Raw genomic sequence first — 24,023 nt, 5'->3', positions numbered from 1 at the left:
TCTGAATTGTTAAAAAGTCCTTTCAACTGTTAACGTCAGCTCCCTTTCTAATTTTTGGTTTCATATGATGTGCCAACAATTTCTATTTTAATTTGCATTGTCATCATAAAGTGTTCCTCTGTGTCATTTTGGTTTTATTTCCATATGAAATGTTCTGATTTCACGGTGCATTTCCATACTGTAAACCTATGTTAATCTATTTAAACTGGATCAAGAATCCATGTAGGTTCTCCAATCCTTAATGTGTGTAATAGGATTCCCGTGTTTTGTTAGTTCCTCTCTCTTTTTCTCACTATTTTTATTTATAAAAAGCTGTCTGTTTTTTTTTCCCTTAAACTATTTTGCATATATCCCTGACGTGGTCACCAGTGTCGTAAAATCAGTTTTTATTGCTCCCATTATGGTCCACAAATGTCCGAGGCCCACTTCTCAAGTTAGGTTTCCACAGAACTACTTATGGTTTAACTTTAATTTCCAGGCCAGCACTTTTTTGTGCCTGAGAGAATATGATCCCAATAGTTATCATCTTAAAATAACGCTTAATGTCTTGCCACATGGTCAAAACACAGAAAAATCTTTACGAAATGTTTCAATCACGAGAACATTTCCCCTTCAACGTAAAATATGCGAAACACAGTTTAAAAGCAGAGCATGCGGCAAAAATGTTGCTTGGCTCTTGAAATTTCTTTTAACAGTCCTCTGGAGTTATACTGACTCAGGTTGCCCTCAAAAGAATCGTATGTCAGTTCCTTATTGTTTGATTTATCAAATTAACCAGCAAATCTCTAGTGAGAAAACAAGGCTTGATTATGAGTCTGGAAAACCCCGTTGGAGAGTTTCTATTAAAAAGAAATCACCTTTCCGTCCTTTTCCACCTGTTAAGATTTCCTATTTATTTAAGTATCTGATTATGTTTGTCTAGTACTTATGCCCTAATAAATCATTTCAAAGCATTGAATTTCTGAGCACATGCAAAAGTATGTTTCAAATCGTGTGTTTGAAGTTATTATTATACTGCCCACCTCTCGTTGAATTCCTTGCGATAAGAATGTAAGGGTGGTGTGTGTGTGACTGAAAGTGGAAAGGTAACCCACAAATGTTACTGGTATTTGTTGGGAGTAACAGTAGCGTTGTGTATTGTGCAGTGGGGTTGGGGTGCCACATCTATGCCGTTCCACCTTAAAGCCTCCTTTTTCTCTTGTGTTTTTTTTCATTACATGCAGATGGCGCCTTGAGGCCCAGTGATGTCGTGTCAGAACCCAGCCCTGGGACACCTCCTGCCCAGGCAGGAGTGCCAACACAGGTGGTACAGCATGTCCAAGCAGCTCAGCAGGTATAGAAAGAGGATGGCACTTTTGACAGAATCACAAAGTTCGCTGCATTGGATAATGTTGGTGCCCAATGTTGCCTAAGTATCAGATGTCCCTTGTTAAATTGCCTACTCTTTCTTTTGGGGAGGGGGCACTGTTATTTCAACAGGTTAGTCTAATTGATTGTTGTTTTTAACATTTACCATGTTTTCAGTGTGCCATCCATTTTAAGGTAATTAAGAGTCAATTTATTTTTACAGAATTGCTCTGGGTGTGCACGCATTGATTTGTTTGATATTTTACTGCTGTTATCTATACCTCCCTCCAACTCACAACCTTGAATAGCTTTGGCCTTGTGGTTCAGCTTCACCACTGAAGATGCACGGAGGTTGCTGAAGAGTCCTAAATTGCCTTGACCGACATAGTAACTGGACTGCTTGGTCCCAGGAAAGCGTGAGTAGATCCACACTTGGGACCAGCTACGTTTGGCTTGACCAATGAAAGGCTGACAGCCAGTACCAGCCTCTGTATATTTAGCTACCTCACTGAAGACAGTTCAGTGAAAACATATGTGTATAATGTTGTAGCTGGCTTCCTTAGCTTCATCCTATTATTTCCCTGATTATCTAACTGCCGGTTTTAATGTTTTGGTGCACAGAGACTGCTTGTCCAAGCTGGAGTCCAGCCAAAGGCCACTGCCCTCCCCTCTCTGCAGCTGGCTGGAGTGCAGGTATCCCTTCAAGTCTGTGTCCCCTTTGGGTCGTGAAGCAGAGGGGGGGGTCTCATCACATCAGCCTTTCTGTACAGTGAAACTGCTCTGTGCTTTCACCTTTTGTTCTCCATGTTGACGGCAGACAGTGTCACTTTACAACTCTCTGATCTGTAGTCTCATTGTGTTATTGGTGTGGTATCTGCATGTATGCTTCTTCATGCATGATTTCTGTCTAGTATTATACACCACCATATGCACAACTTGTCATGGACTGCTAGTAAAATCATGATCTCAGACATGTTCATGCTGGACCTGCTCAAAGCTATGAAACTAGAAGCAGCTAAGATCCTTGAGCTGTCATCTTCTAAATGTTTAATAGACCACAAGGATGGAAGGGCTCTTGAATATTACATAGATTTTAGTGAGCGCAAGGAACCATCATTGTCACAACTTTGGTGGAAAGTGGAGGGATTCCTGAATGTTAAATACCCATCGGAAGAGAAGGAAGTGCCTGTGAAAATGTTATGTCCTGTGCTTGGCAGCAGGCTTCTTCACTTTGCATATTCTATAGAAATGAATGTTAGAAATATTCTGGAGGCTGTGTTTAACGCCTTATCTGGAGCAGAGTTTTACTTAGGTCAAGGAGTACAAGGAGCACAACCCTTTGGGCTGGCAGTCTTTTATTGGCCAATAGCAAATGTGACATATTTTCTTGTGTTTACAGAAATGGCTGTGTGCAGGAGTGACGGTAATAGTGAGCATCTAGCGGAGTCGCAGTTTTCTTTCTCCATTTCTAGATCTCAATTAGTCTTGGAATATTGCTAAATCTAGGTAATTCAGTCTTAGAAATGGTTGGGTGTGAGTTCAGTCATATTCCCTTTGTTATGTGTGTGGGCGAGCAAGTCTTCTTACAGATTTGGTTACTTTTAGGAAAGCTATTGCCCAAGGCTAAGATGTTGCTGGGTTTAGGGCTGGGTGGCTTACTTATTCACTCAAGGATGCGGTTGGATGTTGAAGCATCAGACAGGTTCCTTTAGTCACAGCTGTAGGAGAGACAGTTTTATTCTTGCAGATGTTGTTGCGTGTAATAGTTGTTGTCCAGTTCCCTTAGCAACACAATGATTAGGTATGAGAGTTGACTGCCATCTCCCCTCCTTGATATGTATAGATGGTGTAGTCGTGGATGCCTTTTTTCCCAGCCACAAGTATAGTTGTGTAAAAGACCAACAAATATAATAGCTCAATCAAAGCCTTCCTGTATCTTCTCATTTTCAGCGACTCGTGGTACAGAGCACCTCGCAGGCCGGAAAGGGGCCACAGGTCGCACTGGCTGTGCACACCATCCAGCAGCAGGTCCATTCACCTCCTGAGGTGGGTCAGAACAGTTTCTGTGGTTCTTCTGTGATCATCTATTTGATCTTCCTATTTCTGAACTCTACCAGTTAAGGTGGGCTGCCTTATACGGCTACTACTCCAGGTCATGAGAAGGCATTATAGAAGATTTCCAGTGGTTTACATGCACTAGTCATTTCATTGCAGTCAAAAAATGCAGTTCAAAAACACAGATTGGAGACTGGGCTACAACTCTACTTTACATGTTTTCAGTCCTTCTTCCTGTCTGCCACTTGCACTCTGCCCACTCCTCACTGTTTCAACTACCCTGCTCTCTGTATTACATGTCATTATAGAGGAACAATACCATGTTTCCCCTGGCTGTCCGTCATGCTTATCTTCTCTGCAACTCTTCTCTTGTTCTTGCAAAAAAACCACAGTTGACTTTCACTACTTCCCACCTCCACAAAATACCTCAATGGCAAATCTTCTACCACCACCTATCTCATCTTCGATGCATGTGATGACGCTTCTGGCATCTGCTCCCAATCAGAGTGGTACTTTGGTGGCGAAAAGAACCTTCGGTCAGCAGGTCCAACAATAAAATAAAACATAGAGAAATGAGGCAGGGTAAGTGTGGCATGGGAATAGGAGAATGGATAAAGCATGGATCTTTAGGGGCATTTCTCTTCCATCTGAATAAAGAGCGCATAATACCACAAAACTGCTGACAAATGCGTGCTCCGGGCAGATGTTAAATCCACCACGAATCTGTATATAAATTGAATTGTATATATAAATCTACCACTTATTGACGTCGATACTTTGCAGCCCTGACGACTTTTGGGATATTACCTTTTGTAAGCTGTAACTCTTATGGTGGGATGCCATATTTTAAGCTACCCAGCTCATGGCAAGATGTTAGAATAGAACAGTTCGAGGGCGCTGAGGCCTGGATCAGAGTAATCTATGAAAGGTCACTTTGTGCCCTTACAGCTTTCCAGGGCCATGTTAGGTCTTCTTCCTGGTATCCCAGTTTCCAGTTCTCTGCCATTTGGAAAGAAGGGGCTTGTTTTAAAGTAAATCTACTTCAAAATGCAAGAAGAAAGTTGCAACCTAAAACTACATATGTAAGGAAATGCCTCTTTTTCTATGGTCACCCCAAGTTTCTTGTCTGATGCTGCTGTTTTTTTGACCATGAGAGTGCACTGAGACCTGCTAGCTAGACCTCAGTGCCCTGACCCTAAAGTTTAAGTCGAATTGGCTATACCCAATTGGAGATGGCTAACTTATCTGTAAGTCCCTAGTAAATGGTACCGCGGTACCCAGAGCATGTAAGTTAAAAGGGTACCCCGGGGCTTGCAGCACTGATTGTGCCACTCTGGAGGTCCCTCAAGTAAATGAAGTCCCCCAGCCCGCCACTGCAGACTGGTAGAGTTGTGGTGCACCGCTAGCCCAACTTTGCCATTTAAAACAATGGCAAAGCCACCACTACCCCTGGACATGTAGGTAAGTCACCCCTCTGGCTGCCCTACCGTGCCTTAAAGGTAGGGTTCAACATGTGACGCAGGCAGGCCATGTACTTTACAAGTCCTGACATTAAACCACTTGAAACAACTGTTTTTACTTTACTGTGGAAAGATTTGATCGCCTGATTGGCAAGTATAGGGTTACACGCTGACTCCTCAGCTTTGCTAACTTCCGGAAGCGAGCAAAATTGTCACTCCTAGGTATCAAACAACTGGTTACATTGAGCCCAACTTGTATCTCAAGTCAAAATTGTTTTTAACTTGTTGCAGCGGACAGCTTTAGCAAACCTGCCACTTGGTTGCCTTTAAAAATCCTCTGCCTTCACAGGTACATATGGAGCCTACTCCATGAGACAGCTTTCTGCCCTCCTGGAGAGACATGCTAACGACTCCCATGAAGGGGAACAATGAAGAATTGTAGGCCAGGGAGGTGTTGCCTCTCTCCTGCAGGAACCCCATTAAATGTTAACCCCAAAAAGCAGTCTTCAAAGCTGGAGCTGCCTTTGAAGAACAGATGTGGGACACTGGGGTGGGGGTTGGTGGGGGCGTGGTGTAGCTGCCCCGTTACTGAGGTAGACAGGCAGGGTATCAGAGTGTTGAAACCAGTTGCCAAACCGGTTTCCCCAGGGGTTGTGTAGCCCTGAGGTAGCCACACCCCGGGGTGGGTAAGGGAGGTCTGTACACCAGAAAAGTGGTCTCACCATCTTGGGAGAAGGCAGGATGGTGCATCCAGGGATAGCTAGATGCCACATTCCACAGGAAGTGGTCACTGGGTGAGAGGGAACCTGAGAGCCTATTGGCTACCAACCGCATCCTGCCCTGAGGGCACTTTCCGAGCATAAAGGGGGCACCCCTGGCACCCAGACCTCATATTTTGACCTACTCGGAGAAAGGACTGAAGAAGGACTGCTCTACTGCACAGGGGGACTACGGAAGACAGGCTGCACCTTTGACGATTGCACCTGGTGACCGATGGAGGACGGGACTGTGCATGATGTATCCTGCTCACGGATAAGCTGTCTCCAGAGTCCAGTTAAACCAAGAGAACTCCAAGGGCAAGCTGATTGGTCTCCTGTTGCAGCCTGGGGACACAACAGCTGAAGAAGCCTGCTGGGGCAACTTGGTAGTTTAAAGTCTTCAAACTACTGCCATTGCTGCCATGATGCACCGAGGACCAAGACCCGAAGCACAGAGTTGCACCCGACTTTTCTGAGCTCGGAAGTGATGTTGAAGAATTGCTGGGATCCTCAGAAAGAAAGTTATCGACCCAAAAAGGATTAGCCTGTCACTGTGTGTAGAAAAGTACCATCTTTTTAGCATGGTTACCCCCACTTTTTGCCTGCTGTCAGTGTGTTTTGACTGTGTTCATTGGGATCCTGCTAACCCCAACCCCAGTGAATGTGCTCTCTCCCTCTAAATTTGGTTGATTAGGATTTAGCACTCCCCACAATTGGCATACTGGTGCCTCCATATAATTCCCTAGTATATGGTACGTAGGTACCCAGGGCATTGGGGCAGAAGGGACTCCCCATGGGCTGCAGCATGTATTGTGCCACCCATGGGACCCATGCAAAATGTGTCTGCAGGCCTAGCATTGCAGCCAGTGTGAAAAGGTGCATGCACCCTTTCACTACAGGTGACTGCACCAGGTCACTGTAAGTCTCCCCTATGGCAGGCCCACCTAGCCCAGAGGACAGGTTGAGGGCACCCCTGCATGATAAAAGGTTCCCCTATGAACTCCAGCTCCATTACTGTGGACTTCGAAAGTGCGAGGAAGGCATTTTACCTGTGTACTTGACACTGTGTCCAGCTACATAATAGTAAATCTGAACCTGGCCATGTTTGGCATCAAACATGTCGGAATCATAACCCAATACTGTTGCCAGTATTGGTTGTATCATTCCGTGTACACTAGGAGCTCCTTGGAGGACCCCCAGCATTGCTCCTACTAGTCTTCTGGAGATTTCTGTGCAGCCTGCGCTGTTGCCACCCCTCAGGCAGGTGTCTGCCCTCCTGCTGCTTGACCAGCTCAAGCAGAAGGCAGAACAAAGGATTGCCTTTGGGAGAGGGAGGCAACACTCTTTCCCTTTGGAAATAGGTGTTACAAGGCTTGGGAGGGGTAGCTTCCCAAGCCACCGGTATTCTTGCCCTCAGTGCATAAACCGGTTTGCACCAGTCTAGAGACCCCTGGTCCCTGCTCTGGCGCGAAACTGGACAATGGAAAGGGGAGTGACCACTCCCCTGTCCATCACCACCCAAGGGGTGATGCCCAGACTCCTCCAGGTGGCCACTTGATTCTGCCATCTTGAATCCAAGGTAAGCAGAGGCCCCTAGGAGCATGTGAGTGGCTAGGTCAGCCAGGTGACATCACAGCCCCCTCCTGACTGTGGGCACCCTGCTATGTGACCATTTCCCCTTACTGGGCTATTTAGAGTCTCCCTCCCAGGTCCTCTGCATCGTGTACTTCATCTTCAGGCCACCGGGACTGCAACTGGACCCTCCAGGAACCGACAATCTACAACTTCAGCAACGACTCTGCTCTGCAACATTGTTTCTCCGGCTTCTTCCAGCAACTGCAACATATCCCTGGCTGTGCATCCTCTGAGGACACCGAGGCTTCAGCCTGCACAAGAAGCAAGAAGAAATCTCCCTTGGAGTGAAGGAATCACTCCCCTGCATTCTCAGGCACCAACTGCAATGATGACTGGCTGCGTAGATCTTCTCTTCTCCAGAGCTGCGTGGATCCTGCGTCACAGTGGTGGTCTGTAGTGGCCCCCTTGATCCTCTCTACCAGCTGTTCAACTTGGGAGACGGTAAGCCCTTGCCTTTCCTTGCAGGACAGTACCCCTGTGCACCGGGACTCTTGCAGCTACCAAGGCTTATTTGTTCCTCTTCCAAGGGATCTTCTGGCTTCGTGTTTCCCCGGCCTCCAGCACTCTTCCTTGCAAAGCACAGCCTTCTGCCTGCAGCTCCACCGACGTGGGACTCCTCCCGCGTATAGGTATAAGTCCCTTGTATATGGTACTTAGGTACCCGGGGCATTGGGCTTCCAGGGGTCCCCCATGGTCTGCAGCTTGTATTATGCCACCCTTGGGGATCCCATGCAAAGTGTATCTGCAGGCCTGCCATTGCAACCTGCGTGAAAGGGTACATGCACCCTTTTCATTGCAGGTCACTGCACCACGTCCCTGTAAGTCACCCCTATGGTAGGTCCTCCTAGCCCAGAGGGCAGGGTGCCAGTACCTGTGTGTGAGGGCACCCCTGCATGAGCAGAGGTGCCCCCACGAATTCCTGCTCCATTTTCATGGACTTTGTGAGTGCAGGGATGTCATTACCTATGTCCAGCTACATAATGGTAACTCCGAAACTAGGCATGCTTGGTATCAAAAATGTTGGAATCATACCCCAATACTGTTGCCAGTATTGGAAGTATGATTCCATGCACTCTGGGGGCTTCTTAAAGGAGCCCCAGCATTGCTCCTACCAACTTTCTGGAGTTTTCCGGGCAGTCCGAGCTGCTGCCACCCCTCAGGCATGGTTCTGCACTCCTGCTGGTTGATCAGCTCAAGCTCAGGAAGGCAGAACAAAGGATTTCCTCTGGGAGAGGGAGGTAAAACCCTCTCCCTTTGGAAGTATGTATTACATGGCTTGGGAGGGGGTAGTCTCCCCAAGCAACTGGTATGATTTGAAGGGGACATTTGGTGCCCTCCTTGCATAACCCAGTCTGCACCGGTTCAGGAACCCCCAGTCCCTGCTCTGGCACGAAACTGGGCAATGAAAAGGGAGTGACCACTAGCTTGTCCATTACCACCCCAGGGGTGGTGCCCAGAGCTCCTCCAGAGGGTCCCTTGATTCTGCCATCTTGAATCCAAGGTGGGCAGAGGCCTCTGGGAGCATCTGAGTGACCAGGTCAGGCAGGTGACATCAGAGCCCCCTCCTGATAGGTGGTCACCTGGCTAGGTGACCAATCGGCCTACCAAGGCTATTTAGGGTTTCCTCTTGGGTGAGTCCTCAGATTTGACTTACAAGATTCCAGCAGGACTCCTCTGCAATCTCTTCTTCGAATTCTGGCCACTGGAACTGCGACTCAACCCTTGAGGAATCGACAGTCTGCATTCATGACGAAGACTCTGCTTCCAACAATGTTTCCACTGCTCCTTCCAGCTTCTGCAACATTTCCCTAGCTGTGCATCCTCTGAGGGCGGCAAGTCTTCAGTCAGCACAAGAAGCAATCTCCCTTGGAGTGAAGGAGTCACTCCCCTGCATCCGCAGGCACCAACCACAACGACGACAGGCTGCGTGGATCTCCTCTCCTTCTGAGCTGCGCAGATCCTCCATCATGGGTGGTGGTCTGGAGTGGTCTCATTGGTCCTCTCTGCCAGCTTTCTAACTTTGGTGGAGGTAAGCCTTTGCCTTCCCGCGCAGGACAGTACCCCTGTGCACTGCATCTCTTGCAGCTACCAAGGCTTCTTGGCATCTCCTCCAAGGGATCTTCAGGCTCAATGTAGCTCTAGCCCATAGCACTCTTCCCTGCGACCACAGCCCTCTGCGTACTTCTCCTGTGGCGTGGGACCATTCTTCAGTTATGCTGAGTGTGCTCCTCTGTGACTTCTGGCTCCTCTTCCAGTGGTTCTCCTGTGAGGCTTGCCTTTTCTTCTGTAGACTCTCTGCATCGCTGAGGGTCCTCTGAGACTCCCCTCGTGGGTTGAGTCCTCCAGGATCATGTTGATCCCCGGCAGCTCCACTTTTCTTGTACCGTGACTCTTGCCTTTGTCAAGTCTTGTTGGTGGGTTTTCCACGCCACAGACAGACTGCAATCGTTCATCCGGCATGGGACATCGACTGCATTCTCCAGGAACTCTTCACTGACTCCAGGGCTGCATTGCTGACCGTCTTCGTCCTACCATCAACCAACTCCTGCAACCACAGACAGGTGGGTAGTGGCTCCTGTCACCACCAGACACTCCTGTGATTTCTGGACTTGTTCCCCTTCTTTTTCAGGTTTTCCTCCTCAGGAATCCACAGCTGGTTTCTTGTAGTCTTGTTTGGGTGTTGCATTATCTTCTTTTTAGTCCTTTTGGATGGTTTGGGAAAAATCCATTAACTTCCTCCTTTCTTCCTGGTCACTGGGGGACACTGTGGTACTTACCTTCCAGGGTTTCCTAGTTTCCCCAGCTCCCCTCTACACATTCCACTTACATAGGTGGGGGTCCTGCATTTGCTTTCCATTTTTTTTAGTATGTGGTTTGGGCTCTCCCTAGGTTCACTATTACTTATTGCTATTTGCACTGTTTTCTACTGCTTTTGATGCCTATTTCTGTTTACTAGTGTGCATATCTAGTGTGTTACCTCCTATTGGAGGGTTGCCTTTCTAGTACTTTTTTGGTAATTTGGTCACTAAAATGAATTATCTTTATTTTTGTAATACTGAGTGTTTTCTTCTGTGTGTGTAAGTGCTGTGTGACTACAGTGATATTGCATGAGCTTTGCATTCCTCTTAGATAAGCCTTGGCTGCTTATCCACAGCTACCTCTAGAGAGCCTAGCATCTAGACACTGCCTACGCTACACTAATAGGGGATACCTGGTCCTGGTATAACGTGAAAGGACCTTAGGTACCCACAACACACCAGGCCAGCTTCCTACATCTACAATTCTAAAACAAAAATTAATGTCCCATTTGTGTTATCAGTAAGGTAAGACGTAATGAAAGGTGATCTAAAATAAATTCACAACACTGAATGTTTCTTACTCTCTTTGATGGAGGTATTCTCTTAACAGGAATTGTCACAAATACCCACATCACCAGACTAATCCAGATGAATGTCTATGGAAAATAAAAACTGAAGCAAGTACAGGCCAAAGAGTTGTCGTGGAAACAAGGATTTTTTTAAGGCTTTAGTTATTGCCTTAGGACTCATTTACCATACTGGAAGAGGCAAGAGAGCTACCTAAACCATCATAAAAGCAAAATCTACTTTAAAGAAGATGGAGGTCAACCTGTAGCCCTCAGCAGCTTTGGAGAAGCTCCCCTTTAGGCCACCAATGTCTTCCGTTTGCCCTTTGAATCTGATGGGTGGGCAGAAGTTTAACATCACATCTTGTGGCATTGGAAAATATAACGAAAGATATATGAGTGCTAGATGTTCTACAGAATGGATCCAAGTTTAGATTCCGATTCCAGAGTTACTGGCAGACATTCTACGTAATGTGCCAAGAATTATTCCAGATCTTCTGCTTCAGGACATAGTTATTTCTTCAAAAGAATGCAATAGAAAATGTTACAGTGACCTAGACAAATATATTCTTACGACTTCCTTTGTGCTGTAAAAATGATCAAGGAATAAATACCATCCCATTCTAAGCTTAATAGGGTTGGATGGTCCTCTGCCTACACGATTCATAATTTCATGTTCCAGTAGTAAGGAAGCAGAAAGCATCTCTGTTCAGAATAGGAAACAGATGCTATCAATACAAGGAGCTGCCTTCTGCCTGAAATTCGCTGTGTAGGCCTTTCCAAGTTGGTGGCAATAGTGAAGGAATGTCTAAGCATTTGATTTTATACAAAACTAGAACAAGGCTTCATCTCATCGAAAGTACTGTAATATGTCCTCTAGGAGGCAGTGGTTCAGTACACACTTGTGCTGCCGATGAATTACAACACTAACTTCAATACTTTCAATCCTATACCTGGGAGCTCTTCTGGAAGCAAAATCAAGAAACATGTTAATTCCAAGGGATGTCTGTTAGCCATAATCCTCACATGTAGACTACTTTAGATTACGCCTGCTGGTGCAGGCAAGTCTGCTAATGTCCATTGAGATTGAGTCTTCAGTATGCCATGCTTTAGAGTTCATGTGAAAAAGTTGGAGAAGTGGTTGGAGGACCAGTGATGTGTAAGACTGGAGACTAGACAACAGACTGACTCATTCCCAAACAGCAGTCCAACCTTTTAACTAGTGGTGCCACGGAAAGATGTTGGAAGGAGTGCCATTTTAAGACTCACCCCCCAACATCCCCCCCAAATCCGTCCCCTCCAGTACAGCAAACTGAAAGGGGCAGTGGGTTAACTCGCTTTAGCCATTTGCCAGCTTCAGTGTGAATGAAGGCATTACGCTCTTTCTCAAGGAGCTTATACACACTTGTAGTTCCCTTCAGTGCCAGGTAGTACTAGATTACATTTTTTTGCTTTTACACAAGACTTTTTTTATATTGACGAGGGGTTGGTGGCTCCAAAACAATAATGTTTTACAAAAACCATGACAAAACAAGCATTGAGAAATCCAAAAGGCTAGCAACCAACGCCAGACTTTTTGGCTTTTCCAGTGATGTAGTTTATCCAAGTTTTGAATATGACTTTGCATTTTTAGATTACTCCAAAACCTCTTTCTGAACACCTTTGTTTGAGAGAAGGATAAACCTTACTATATTTCTGAAAGATTATGGGCCTGATTACAACTTTGGCGGAGGGGGTTAATCCGTCCCAAATGTGACAGATATCCCGCCCGCCATATTACGAGTTCATTATATCCTATGGAACTCGTAATACGGTGGGTGGGATATCCGTCACATTTGAGATGGATTAACCGCCTCTGCCAAAGTTTTAATCAGGCCCTTTGTATTTTTAAGAGCGTGTGTAAGCAAGCTCTAGATGCCACACATTATCAGTGTTCGTCCCAGATTACAATTTGATGGAGAATTTCCCAAGTCAACTTTGCTCTATTAATGTCAAAGTAATAGAATATCACCCTGGCTTCTACTGAGTTTTAAATGATGACTTCATTAAATTAAAGCTTCATTACTAATGGAGGTTATAAGTTCTGAGATAAAAAATATTCCCTAACTTGTTTGCATGCATTCTGTCTCTAAGAGCCTCTTTTGTTTACCATAGTGTACTAAGGCACGCATCTCATTACTGAGTCAATGTTTGCATTAAGCACTTTTAAAACCAGGAAGGTTGTAGTTGTCTACAGAACACATGAAACATCCTTATTCCATCCGCAGCATGTGTGCATTTTAGCTTGACTGCTTTATTTTGAGACCTTTAAATTGGCTGTGCCAAAGTTAGTACAACAGCGGGTACTATATTATCTTCTTTGTTTGGTTAAATCCTTCTCTAATGGTCCATTAGGTGGGGATCATTCCTTATTGTGAAAGTCCTTCCTATTGATCCTTCTGTGGCTTCATTGGTCAGTAAATTTCCAGAGGATTTAAGAAACCTTTACAGTCAGTTTGTTCCACCCTTTCTTTGAAATTGGATAACAGTCTGGTCAGAACCAATGGGGTTACTACTGGAGCCCAGGATGTAGACTGATGCAAGGGGCCTTCCCAGTGACCATAACGTCAGGTGGGCTTCCTGCTTCCATTAGCCAAGCACTGTTCTAAAGTTAAATGTTTTCAGTTAGAACCTATCTATCATAACTTCAGATTTCTAAATGATTCAGTCTTATTGCATTCATTCTTTCCAAATCCTACCACATCACCTGATAAGTCCCTCTATATTGTGGATCTTAGAAGAGTCCTGTACTGTTGGTATTAGATAAAGAGAAGCAGACATCTATGCAACTTTTATTTTTTATTTTATTTTGCAAAACTATTTTATATTTTATAAGCTGACAATGCTTGTATTTCTTTGTTTACCCATGAACAGTACCCAGAACAATATCAATCAGTCAAAAACAGAAATAAAAAAAGAAACCCCTTCTGGCAACACAATATTTAAGCATATCATAGCCACTGAAGGTATAATCAAGTGTCTGTTTTGGTCATATATTGTGTTGATTCCCCACACCCTCTCAGTCTTTCCAAATCCATTGGTGATGTCTCCTTCCCTTGTATTGTCTCCATGTAGGACAGCACTGGTTGTCATTTTTGCAGAAAGCTATCATTGTCCTTGGCGACATAGTTTATAAGTAGCTCTGCTGCCATCATTTCCCAGATTATTCAGCACCGTATGTGTCGTGTCAGGCCAGCTTTTTGTTTTTAAATCGGGCAGTTGTCATTCCTGCTTTAAGTAGTACTAGTAGTAGTAGTTGATTTGTTGTCAACACCCAGGCTTTGAGATCTCGTCAGGGATTTTCATGAGCAGTTATAAGCACCGAATAGTCCTGCCCATGTGGGGGGACCCTTGAGCACTTCTTCAAAATATCTTCTTAAATGAAAGTTTTCACCTTTCTTTGAAAAGGCCTGTAAAGTCACTTAAGAAGCAGACATATAATGCAGGCTATGTAGATAGGCTATGCTGGCTGAACTCTCAATTTTAAAATAAAGACAAAAGCCAGCACATTGTATGGTGAGGATAGTTCGTTAACAGAATGAATCTCACTCACAAACCCCTTTTGAATGATAGAGACAAAGGAGAGGACAGAGTAGCCCCTTAGGCTGTCATTATATGGCTAAAAAGGAGACTGTGCCTTTAAGAACTCAACAGACCACCAGTATCCCATCATGCAAAGCTGGTGGCAGTTGCTCCAGTTCTTTTTTCCGGCTCCTGCTGACAGGATCCTTGAGCATTGAGCTCGACCGATATTTCTTTTTTTCCGTAGAAATATTAATCTGAATTTTAGTGACAACTTTTTCACTTGACAGTTTGGAGTTCCCCAACTTTTTCTGCCATTTCTGACAGAAAGATGATAAAAAATGCTATCTCTTTTTGAAAAGTGTCCAGACTGTGGGAGGAAAAAAAGCCAAAATTGATCCTCACAGAATATGTATCCTTTGTCTTCCAGATACTCACATTTCTGACATCTGCAAGATTTGTAAAAACCTTTTCCTGGTGCATCCTACGTGACAGGGAGAAGATTCGCTTTCAAGGCATGGAGGAGAGGAGAAAACAGAAGGCCCAATCTACATGTGGACCTCATGGTGAGGAGAGGCACAGTCCTCTACCAGGGCTCTGTCATCGGCTTCTGGAGGGTGCTCCAGTCAAAAAACACCTAAAAAAGTCATAGAACGCGTCAAGAATGTCAACATGGAAAAGAGGTGTAGCACCAACCTGAGACGGCACATATAGACATCAGATCGAAGAAGGACATTGGTGACAGTGACACACAGAAAACCATTGACATCAAGGAGCCCTTTAATGTCGACACCCACCAGTTGCCGTCAAAATCCTTATTGATGTCGACTCATCGCGGTTTGTCGCTGTCAAAATCAAGGTTGACGTCAGCAAGACACACCAACGGCGAGACAGTGACATCTTAGGACATTGAGAAGTAGGTCGAGGAGAAGAGGAAGATCAAAGTCCATCACAATCTCAGACTCCTCACCTCAAGGAGGGCGCAGAAGGCAGAGGCAAATCTATTGCTCTCCAGACTCCGATTACTCCTGCATCTATTCTCCATCAAGAGAGGCGCAAGGGGTTACTGTGCCAATACTCGCTACACCTCCTTCTCCACAGCCAACACCTCCTCCATCACCAACAATGGAACTACCACCTGCAACCTCTCCTGTGAGAATCCGATCCCATTCTCCATCAAGACATCATTCCAGACATCAATCTAGACATCGTCAAAGGGCTTGTCACACACCAAGTCGCTCACATCATCAACGCCGTTATACCAGATCTCAGTCTAGACAGACTTCCTCATCTGGTACAGAGAGATATTCTCCAACTTTCTCAGGTTTTCCTGCACCACGTATCCCTCGAGTAGATGATGTGTCAATTTTTTTTTAGGAAGTACTAGTTAGAGGAGCAAACAATTTAAATATTTCTCTATCTGCACCGACACTGACGACATCTATAATATTTGAAACTTTGCAACAAAGGTCGACCTCAAGTCCGCTATTACCTCTTGTTCCAGGTTGATTTGAACCTTTAATGGACCTGCTCTTGAAACCGTCATCTATCAAAGCTGCGCCTTTCAGGCCTCAAATAAAATACAGACCTCCCGAACAAGATCCGGCTTTCCTGCGATCTGACCCAACACCAGATTCAGTGGTGGTACTAGCTGCTAGAAAACAGCATGCCACAGCTCCCACTTCTACAGTGCCACCTGATAAAGAGAGCTTTAAGCTGTACTCTGTAGGAAGAAAAGTTTGTAACTCAGTGACAACATCAATGAAGGCAGCAAGTGCCACAGCCTTGTTGGGCCGTTATGATAGGGCCCTATGGGAGTCTCTACAACAATTTATCGAACATCTCCCCAGAGAGAAAAGAGAGTACTTTAAAGAAATCCTAAATGAAGGCCTAATGGTTTCAAATCAAATCATTAGTGCAGCAGACTCCTCTCTATCAGCAGCACATGAGTACTCCCACAGAGTTCCCCTTTGAAAACATTCATGGCTTTACCTTACTTCTTTGAAACCGGAATCTCAACAGAGGATTCTCAGTTTACCTTTTTCTGGCAATACCCTTTTCGGATCTCATACAGATGACAAAATGGCAAAATTGAAAGCAGAATTAGAGACATTAAAAGCTGTTGGTTTAGAAAAACCTAAAGATTCAAAGAGACCTTTTAGGCCTTTCCAGTGCTGCATCTCGGCACAGAAGGTTCAAGCCCCTCGCTGGTACCAAAGTCGCCAGCAGATTGGTGCTCCGTCCTAACAATATCAGAGGTCCTACCAGCCTTACGAAAGGAAGAAGGCTTGAGGAAGGTCGAGTCATCGCCCTCTTCAGGGAGGCAAACAGCCATCTGGAGCAAAACACTAAATCATCTCTTTCCCCCTCTTCCCTTACCCACTCCAGTAGGGGGAAACATTTGTCACTACTTTGTAGAGTGGCAAAACATCTTGCAGGACGTATGGGTTCTGAATATTGTTTGCAGTGGTTACTGTCTCAGATTTTCCGCTCCCCACCATCCATTCCACCGAAACCTTCCAACTTCCACATTCTTCAATTACAAGCAGAAGTGGATGTTTTATTACAGAAGCAGGCAGTGGAGCCCATCCCTCATCATCAACAAGGAACCAGGATTTATACCAGATATTTTCTAATCAAGAAGAAAGACAAGAACGAATTCAGGCTCATTCTCAACCTCAAATTGACCAACAAGTGGGTCAGTCGAGAAAAATTCCAGATGCTGCCTTTACACCAGATCTACTCTCAACTATGCAAAGGAGACTGGCTTTGCTCCATCGACTTTCAAGATGCACGTTTTCATATTCCAGTGGTCAGGAAACATAGAAAATTCTTGTGGTTTGTAGTGGGGCACAATCACTATCAGTACCAAGTGCCTCAGTTTGGTCTAAAGTCATCACATAGAACTTTTTCCAAATGTATGGCTGTACTGGCAGCCCACCTACAAAACCACAAAGTATTTGTCTAGCCCTACTTAGATGATTGGCTAATCAAGGTGTCCAAGAAGCACAACTCCATTACAATTGGACTCGCGATCTACTACATTGATTTGGATTTCAAATAAACCATGCTAAACCAATCTCTGTCCCAGTGCAGACAATTCACTATCTGGGAACATTAATCGATACCCTCAGAGCAAATGTATATCCTTCTGAGGAGAGACGCTTATCAATCCTTCGGAAGTCTCAAGCTCTCATGAAAATATCTTATCCAACTGTGAGAAAGGTATCCTCTCTCCTTGGCGCCCTGCACATTCCTCACACCAAATGCCCGTCTTCATATGAGACTCTTACAGGAGTGCCTCGATGACCAATGTAACCAATTGATAGGCAACTGGGATGACAGGATTTAACTGTCCCAATATATGAAACGGTGACTGAAATGGTGGTGGTCTCCAGCCAACATTCTCTTGGGAGCACCATTTCATCAGGAGATTCTGCGCGAACAATTGTCACAGATGCCTCCCTTCTGGAATGGGGAGTCCACATGGACCGTCTACAAATTCAGGGTGAGTGGTCCCACAGAGAGTCTACATAGCATATAAACCTCCTGGCACTGCGTGCAGTTCATCTAACGCTGAAGGCATTCCATCCATCTTTCAGCTCCATCTCTCTGCTTGTACAGACGGACAATACAACAACCATGTACTATCTCAACAAGCAGAGAGAAACGAGGTTGAAACCCTTGTCCCACAAAGCCCAGACAATCTGGAGATGGCTTCTGGCCAGGAACTTGTAAATAACTGCCACTCACCTTCCAGGAGTACAAAACACCCAAGCCGATTATCTCAGCAGACTCCTTCAGGAAAACCACAAATGGGTCCTAAATGAAGAGGTCATTCCAAATGTATTCCAGTGGTGGGGAACTCCAGACATCGACTTATTCGCAAACAAAGAAAACGCCAAAACTTTGCATCTAGGTACTTCCAACGACGGACTCTGAGAATGCCCTAGGATCAACTGGTCCAGCAGATTTCTCTACGTTTTCCCTCCAATTCCCCTTATTCCAGCAGTCCGCAACAATCTTTTCCAAGGTAAGTGTTGGAGAGATGCCTTATGTATGGGTTAAAAAGGATCTTGCATAAGTTGTGAGAGGACTACATTTAACTCCCAGGGAGGAGAAGGACAATTAATGGGAGGAAAGACCTTTTTTAAACCCTTTAAGAAATCCTTGATGACCGAGATTTTGAAAAAAGAGGTTTGTGAAGGACATTTTCTGTATACAGCAAGAGCAGCCAGGTGGACTTTTATAGAAGAGAACTGCAAGCTTGATTGTGCCAAATGGAGTAGATATGATAAAATTACATCTTGGCAGGTGGTAGGATCTTTGTTTTTAGATGCACACCATATGAAGATTCTCTTCCATTTGAAGGCATATGCAGCTCTTGTAGAAGGACGCTTTGCCCTTTTAAGAATGTCCATGCAGTCTTGTGAAATATTTAGGTGTCCATACTACACTAGCTCAGGAGGCATGCTGCCAAATTTAAAGAAGGGAGATTGGGATGCACCATCTAGCCTCCGAATTTCGTAAATAGATCTGGTCTGCATGGTAGTTTGAGATTAAGTTGGATGGACTGATAAAGGAGGTCCATGAACCACCACTGATGTGGCCACTCCGGAGCTATGAGTATCGTCTTGGATCTCAATTGGGATAGTGTGGTGCCAATAACATCTGCCCGCAGAGGTAGTGAAATCCATGCACTCTGTTCACACGAACCACACACCATGTTTCATTCAAACAAAGCAGTCATGAGAACTCATCCGAAATTCCTCCCAAAGGTGATTTTGGACTTTCATGTCAACCAAACTATTTCCTTGCCTACATTTTTTCAGAATCCTTTCACTCCAGCGTAAAGATCTCTCCATTCCCTGGGTGTGAAACGAGTTCTGAAATTCTTTCTTGACAAAACATTTGCAAATCAGACCAGTTGTTTATCAACTATGTTCCTCTTCGCACTGGGTTAGCCACCTCTAAGCAGTCCATTTTGCGATCAGTAGTATTGTGCATTTTATTATGCTACCAAAAAACTACCTAATAGACCAAAAGCACACTCTACTAGAGGGAAAACAGCTTCTGCTGCTTTGCAATATTTCTATACCAGAGATTTGCAAAGCGGCAACATGGAAGTCAGTTCACACATTTACTAAACACTACTGCATAGATTCTGATGCTAGAGCAGATGCTCAAGTAGGGCAGGTGTCCCTCAGAAATATATTTGCATGAAATTTTCCAGTTCATCCTCTGTCTCTTCCCCCACTCTCCATAGCTTGCTATACTATTCAGTGCTTTTGACTTTACAGGGAAATCTCCTATGAGAGAAGGAACGGTTTCATACCTGCAACTCTAGTTCTTTCATAGGGGAATTTCCATGATAAGTCATAAGCAACCCTCCCTCCTCCCGGGAGGAAAAGACAGATGTTTTGAAACACACTTTACAAGCCTAGCGTCGCCTTCAAAAGAACTGAAGCAACTGCCACCAGCTGTGCATGATGGGATACTGGTGGTCTTTGAGTTCTTAAAGCTACAGTCTCCTTTTTAGTCATATAATGGCAACCTTTGGGGCTTCTCTGTCCTACTCTCCTTTGTCGTTATCATGCAAAAGGGGTTTGTGAGGGAGATTCATTCTGTTAACAAATTATTCTTAAATTACAATGTGCTGAATTCTGTCTTTATTTTAAAATGCAGAGTTCAGCCAGTGTGGCCTATGTACATAGGCTGCATTATCTGTCTGCTTCTTAAGTGACTTTACAGGCCTTCCAGAAGAAAGGCGAAACCTTCTACTTAAGATATTTTGAAGAAGTGCTCCAGCGTCCCGGCATGGGGGTGGGCTATTCAGTGCTTATGACTTATGGAACTTCCCCTGCGAGAGAACTGGTGTCACAGGTATGAAACCGTTCCTTACCATTTGTATGAATGTGCTTCCCACCCCAAATCAGCTCATCACTTGAACCGCAATTCGACCTTGCCTGATACCTTTTCACCGTCAAGTCCCAAAAGAGCATCTTTCAATTGTTTACAAGGTGGACTATATGTAGTATGTTATCAGAGGTCTGTCTGCTAGTCACAAATGTGGCTTTGTCTTCACAAATCAATCAAGCAAGCAGGAATATGGGCCATCTCATCGGCGATATTTTCATTTCATTTCCATATCCAGATTCAGGATTTGTGATTAGTCTGTTGGCTGAGCACTATGAATGATCTTTCCCCGGTTTGGGAATCACCACAATTGTGGTATCCTCCATTGATGGTGTGGCTCTACCGGTATCCTTGAAAGATCGGTGCAAGTTTAGCCGCACATAATTTGTAAAATTCCCCATTGAAACCATCTGAGCCAGGGGCTTTATTCATTTTATTTTTTTATCTTTATGACTGCTCTAGGCTGAGGCTCTTCAGCAAGTGCCTTTAGCTCTTGTAGCTGCTCCTGTGGAACTTTAGGGAATGAGAGGTCATAGAGTAGTACATTTATTGCTCTTGATTGATTTTGCGTGTATAGCTTGGTGAAATAAATTCCAAAAGTATCTTCCTTTTTCCTGTATGTCTTATGTAAGTAGACCATGAGGGTTTGTCTATCCAATCATACTATCTCTTAGTCCTAGCTTTAAATCTGTTGGCTAACATGCAATGGGGCTTGTCACCAGTCTCCTACACTTTAATTTTTCAAGGGCAAGAGGGTTCTCTCTGTTCTGCCTGGCTACCAGCTTGCATGTTACGGTAATGAGGGATTTTAAATCCGGTTTAGAAGCTGTTCTCTTCTGCTTCTTTTAGTTTGTTTTCAAGTCTGGCCTGCGCTAGTGTTAGGTCTCTGTTAAAGTTAGCAATTTACCCCTAAGTAGCACATTTATGGTGTGACAATACATACTTCAAGAGGTATCTGTTATTTTGTTTGTGGTAGTATATTCTTCTCTAGAGGATGAAATCGCTGCTCTGCTTACTACATTTTGCAGCACGTTCTTCTCTGGTTTCATATCATGTCCCTATGTTTTTGTGCCCAAGAGCCTAATGTTAACCGTATATGTTTTGCTAAGAGATCGCGATAAGGCTTATCCCAATTTCAGAATGTATTGTTCTTCTGGTGATGGGGATCATGTTGATTCTGGAATAGGACTAGTGGACAAGCAAGTAGAATGTGTAGTCTGTGTCTAGTGGGTGCATTTCCTTCCAGACATTAATAAGCCCCCTATAACAGATTTGTTCCTGTACATCCCCGGATATCTCCCTGTTCATGGACCAAGTAAATGTGGATCTATCTAGTGTGGTTTGTGAAGCTGTGTTGAAATCTTCAGTAAATATCAGTCCCTCCCTGAAGCCAGAGAGTTTTCCCCGTATTCTTTCCAGGAATCTGACTTCTCGTAGTCTGGTGCATATAGGGTCGCTTTTTAGTTATTTCCACTCCGTATGTGGCTTTTAAAATCACCTTTACTCATCTGTGAGGGCCTCCAGCACTATCATGTCAAAGTTCTTTGCTAGGAGAATGCAGATCCTTCCCGTTTTGGTGGGTGCATTAGAGAGGTATTAGCATGTGCAAGGTTTAGAGTGAAAACAAGCAGAATCACCCTTTTTTAGATGTGTATCCTTCAGTGTCACGGTTCATGCCCTGTCATTGTTTGGCAATTGTGGATTCTGTTCCTCTTGGAAGGGGAGTTAATTCCCTTTACATTTGGTGATAAGACTCTAAGGGCTCTGTGTGCCTCAAAACATTTCTGCCTGTGTGCCCTCTTGTTTTTTTTCACACAGCCACCTCTAGCCCCCCCACCCGTGTGCCCTGAAAAGCTTTACAAAATATTTTAAACTTGGTTCACCCAATCCACAAGAAAAAGGAAAAAACAACAACCTTTGTTGAGTACCTTTGCCACTCGTAACTGTAGTGTTCTTATGAGCCTCTCAAACGGGGTTACAATCAAAGGGGGTCATTATGACCCTGGCGGTCGGTGATAATGTGGAGATAGTACCACCAACAGGCTGGCGGTACATACCGCCACATTATGACATTGGCGGATTGGCTGAAGCCAACCCGCCAATGTACCACTCCGACTGCCATGGCAGTAGCAGCCGCCGGGCTGGAGATAAGAATCTCCAGCCCGCCGGCTGCTATTGTACTGCCTCAGGCATTTTGACCCTGCCTACTGCCATCGTTTTCGTGGCGTTCGTAACGCCACAAAAACCATGGCGGAGGCCCTATCAGTGACAGGGAATTAATTCCCTGTCACTGATAAGAGGCCCCCTACCCCCCAACAACTCCTCAGACGTCCCCCACCAACCCCTCCATCCACGCCCCCCTTCTAACCCCAGCCCCTACACACACACACACACAGACACGCACCACACATACACACACCAAGTCACACAGGCATACGCGCATTCATACACACATGCATCCATTCATTCATGCACACATCCGCACCACATTCACACTGACATGCAGACACACATTCACATATCCATAATTACGTGCATTCTCCCACATTCATACATGCACGCAAACAGCACTACACATACATTCGCATTCATGCACACACTCACGCATATTCCCCCCCCCCCCCCACACACACACAACACTTCCTACTCCTCCCTCCTGTTGGAAACCCAATTTACCTGAATCCAGGGGGTCTTCCAGCAGGGAAAGGAACGCTGCTACCGCCAGCAGCACCGGCCAGCAGAACACCGCCAGGCCATATTATATTTCATAATACGGCTGGTGGCGGTTTACTGGTGTGGCGCTGCTGGTGGTAGCAGTGCCACCTTAACGCCATCTGCCTTTTTGGCCACAGCCGGATTTCCGCCCTTCTTGTCGCGGAAATCTGGCTGTGGTCATAATTTGGTGGACGGCTGTTAGCCACGGTGACGGTCTTTTGGCAGCAGTCACCGGAGCAGTAGGCGGTTCTTACCGCCAATGTCATAATGTCCTAAGGAATAAGGAAGTTGTCCTATGTTGAGTACTCGGAGCTCCCACTACCAATTCAGCAGCGTTAGCACCCTGTTAAAATGCAATACAGGATTTTTCTCTGAGTGATCACTTGTGGGAAGTCAGTCTCTGTAGCAGTCTCATTTCTTCCTCCCGGCCCGTCGTGGATGGTCCTTTGTGGATCCTCACATTAGAGGGTTGACTTCCCCCTAATTCTTTCTTAGTTCCCCCTTCTCGTCAGTGATAGCTTGTTGTAATGTTTTTCTGGTGGGGTTTAAGACCCTGCTCTGTCGTTCGGATATGGTGAGTCTCTCCATCGGCCTGAAAGACTGTTCAACACAGACATGTCATCGGTATCTGATTTTCTGTATATTCAGCACGCCTATGAGGGCTTATAGTGTTTCTCAAGGGTAAGGTGAGAGAAGTCCTATAGAAGTAGAAACCTTTCCCCACAAATGTCAAGGGGCAAGGATTTACACACCTATAAGAGCTGTCTCTTTTAGTTGGAATGAGGAGAGCTCTACCAGTGTATCCCTTAGTCTGGTATTGGTATTACTATAGATAATACATGTGTACCTTTCTCTTCTTCAGTTACATTTCTGACCCTGATGTTATCTCTTTGTGCCCTGTTTTCCAAGTCCTCACATTTCAGTTGCAGGACAGCCACCTGCATCTCTAATTATTGAATTCTGTGGGGGGTGTTCTATTTATTTTCACTTGTGAGAACTCCTGCACGCCATCTCTCTGATCCTCCACTCTTGGGCTAGTTTGGTCAATATCTTTAGTAAGTGACAAAATTATTTTAATGCATTTTGTGGTGGTATTTACCTCTTGTTTCAGATCCGCTTTCCATTCCCCTCATCTCTTGGAGGCAGGTCCTCAGGTCAAATAAAATACAAGAGAGTAGCACTCCAAAAAAATGTGCTTAGTACAATCTACAG

The 24,023-nt window shown here is 44.9% G+C and overlaps 1 protein-coding gene across 4 annotated transcripts in view; it reads left to right on the top strand.

Moving 5' to 3' along the window:
• RFX1 (regulatory factor X1) overlaps positions 1-24,023 on the top strand; it is a 788,791-nt gene that overhangs the window by 69,337 nt on the left and 695,431 nt on the right. For 3 of the 4 annotated variants that reach the window (XM_069230451.1, XM_069230454.1, XM_069230452.1), the window contains exons 3-5: positions 1,224-1,333; positions 1,969-2,040; positions 3,298-3,393. In XM_069230451.1, the coding sequence (XP_069086552.1) occupies positions 1,224-1,333; positions 1,969-2,040; positions 3,298-3,393 (278 nt within the window). The remainder of the gene's footprint in view (positions 1-1,223; positions 1,334-1,968; positions 2,041-3,297; positions 3,394-24,023) is intronic. The other variant, XM_069230453.1, reaches the window with a different exon arrangement.

Source organism: Pleurodeles waltl, chromosome 4_2, assembly GCF_031143425.1.
Source record: "Pleurodeles waltl isolate 20211129_DDA chromosome 4_2, aPleWal1.hap1.20221129, whole genome shotgun sequence".
Taxonomy (NCBI): Eukaryota; Metazoa; Chordata; class Amphibia; order Caudata; family Salamandridae; genus Pleurodeles; species Pleurodeles waltl.
The sequence above is the reverse complement of the archived record's forward strand: the minus strand, read 5'-3'. Positions and strand labels throughout refer to the sequence as shown.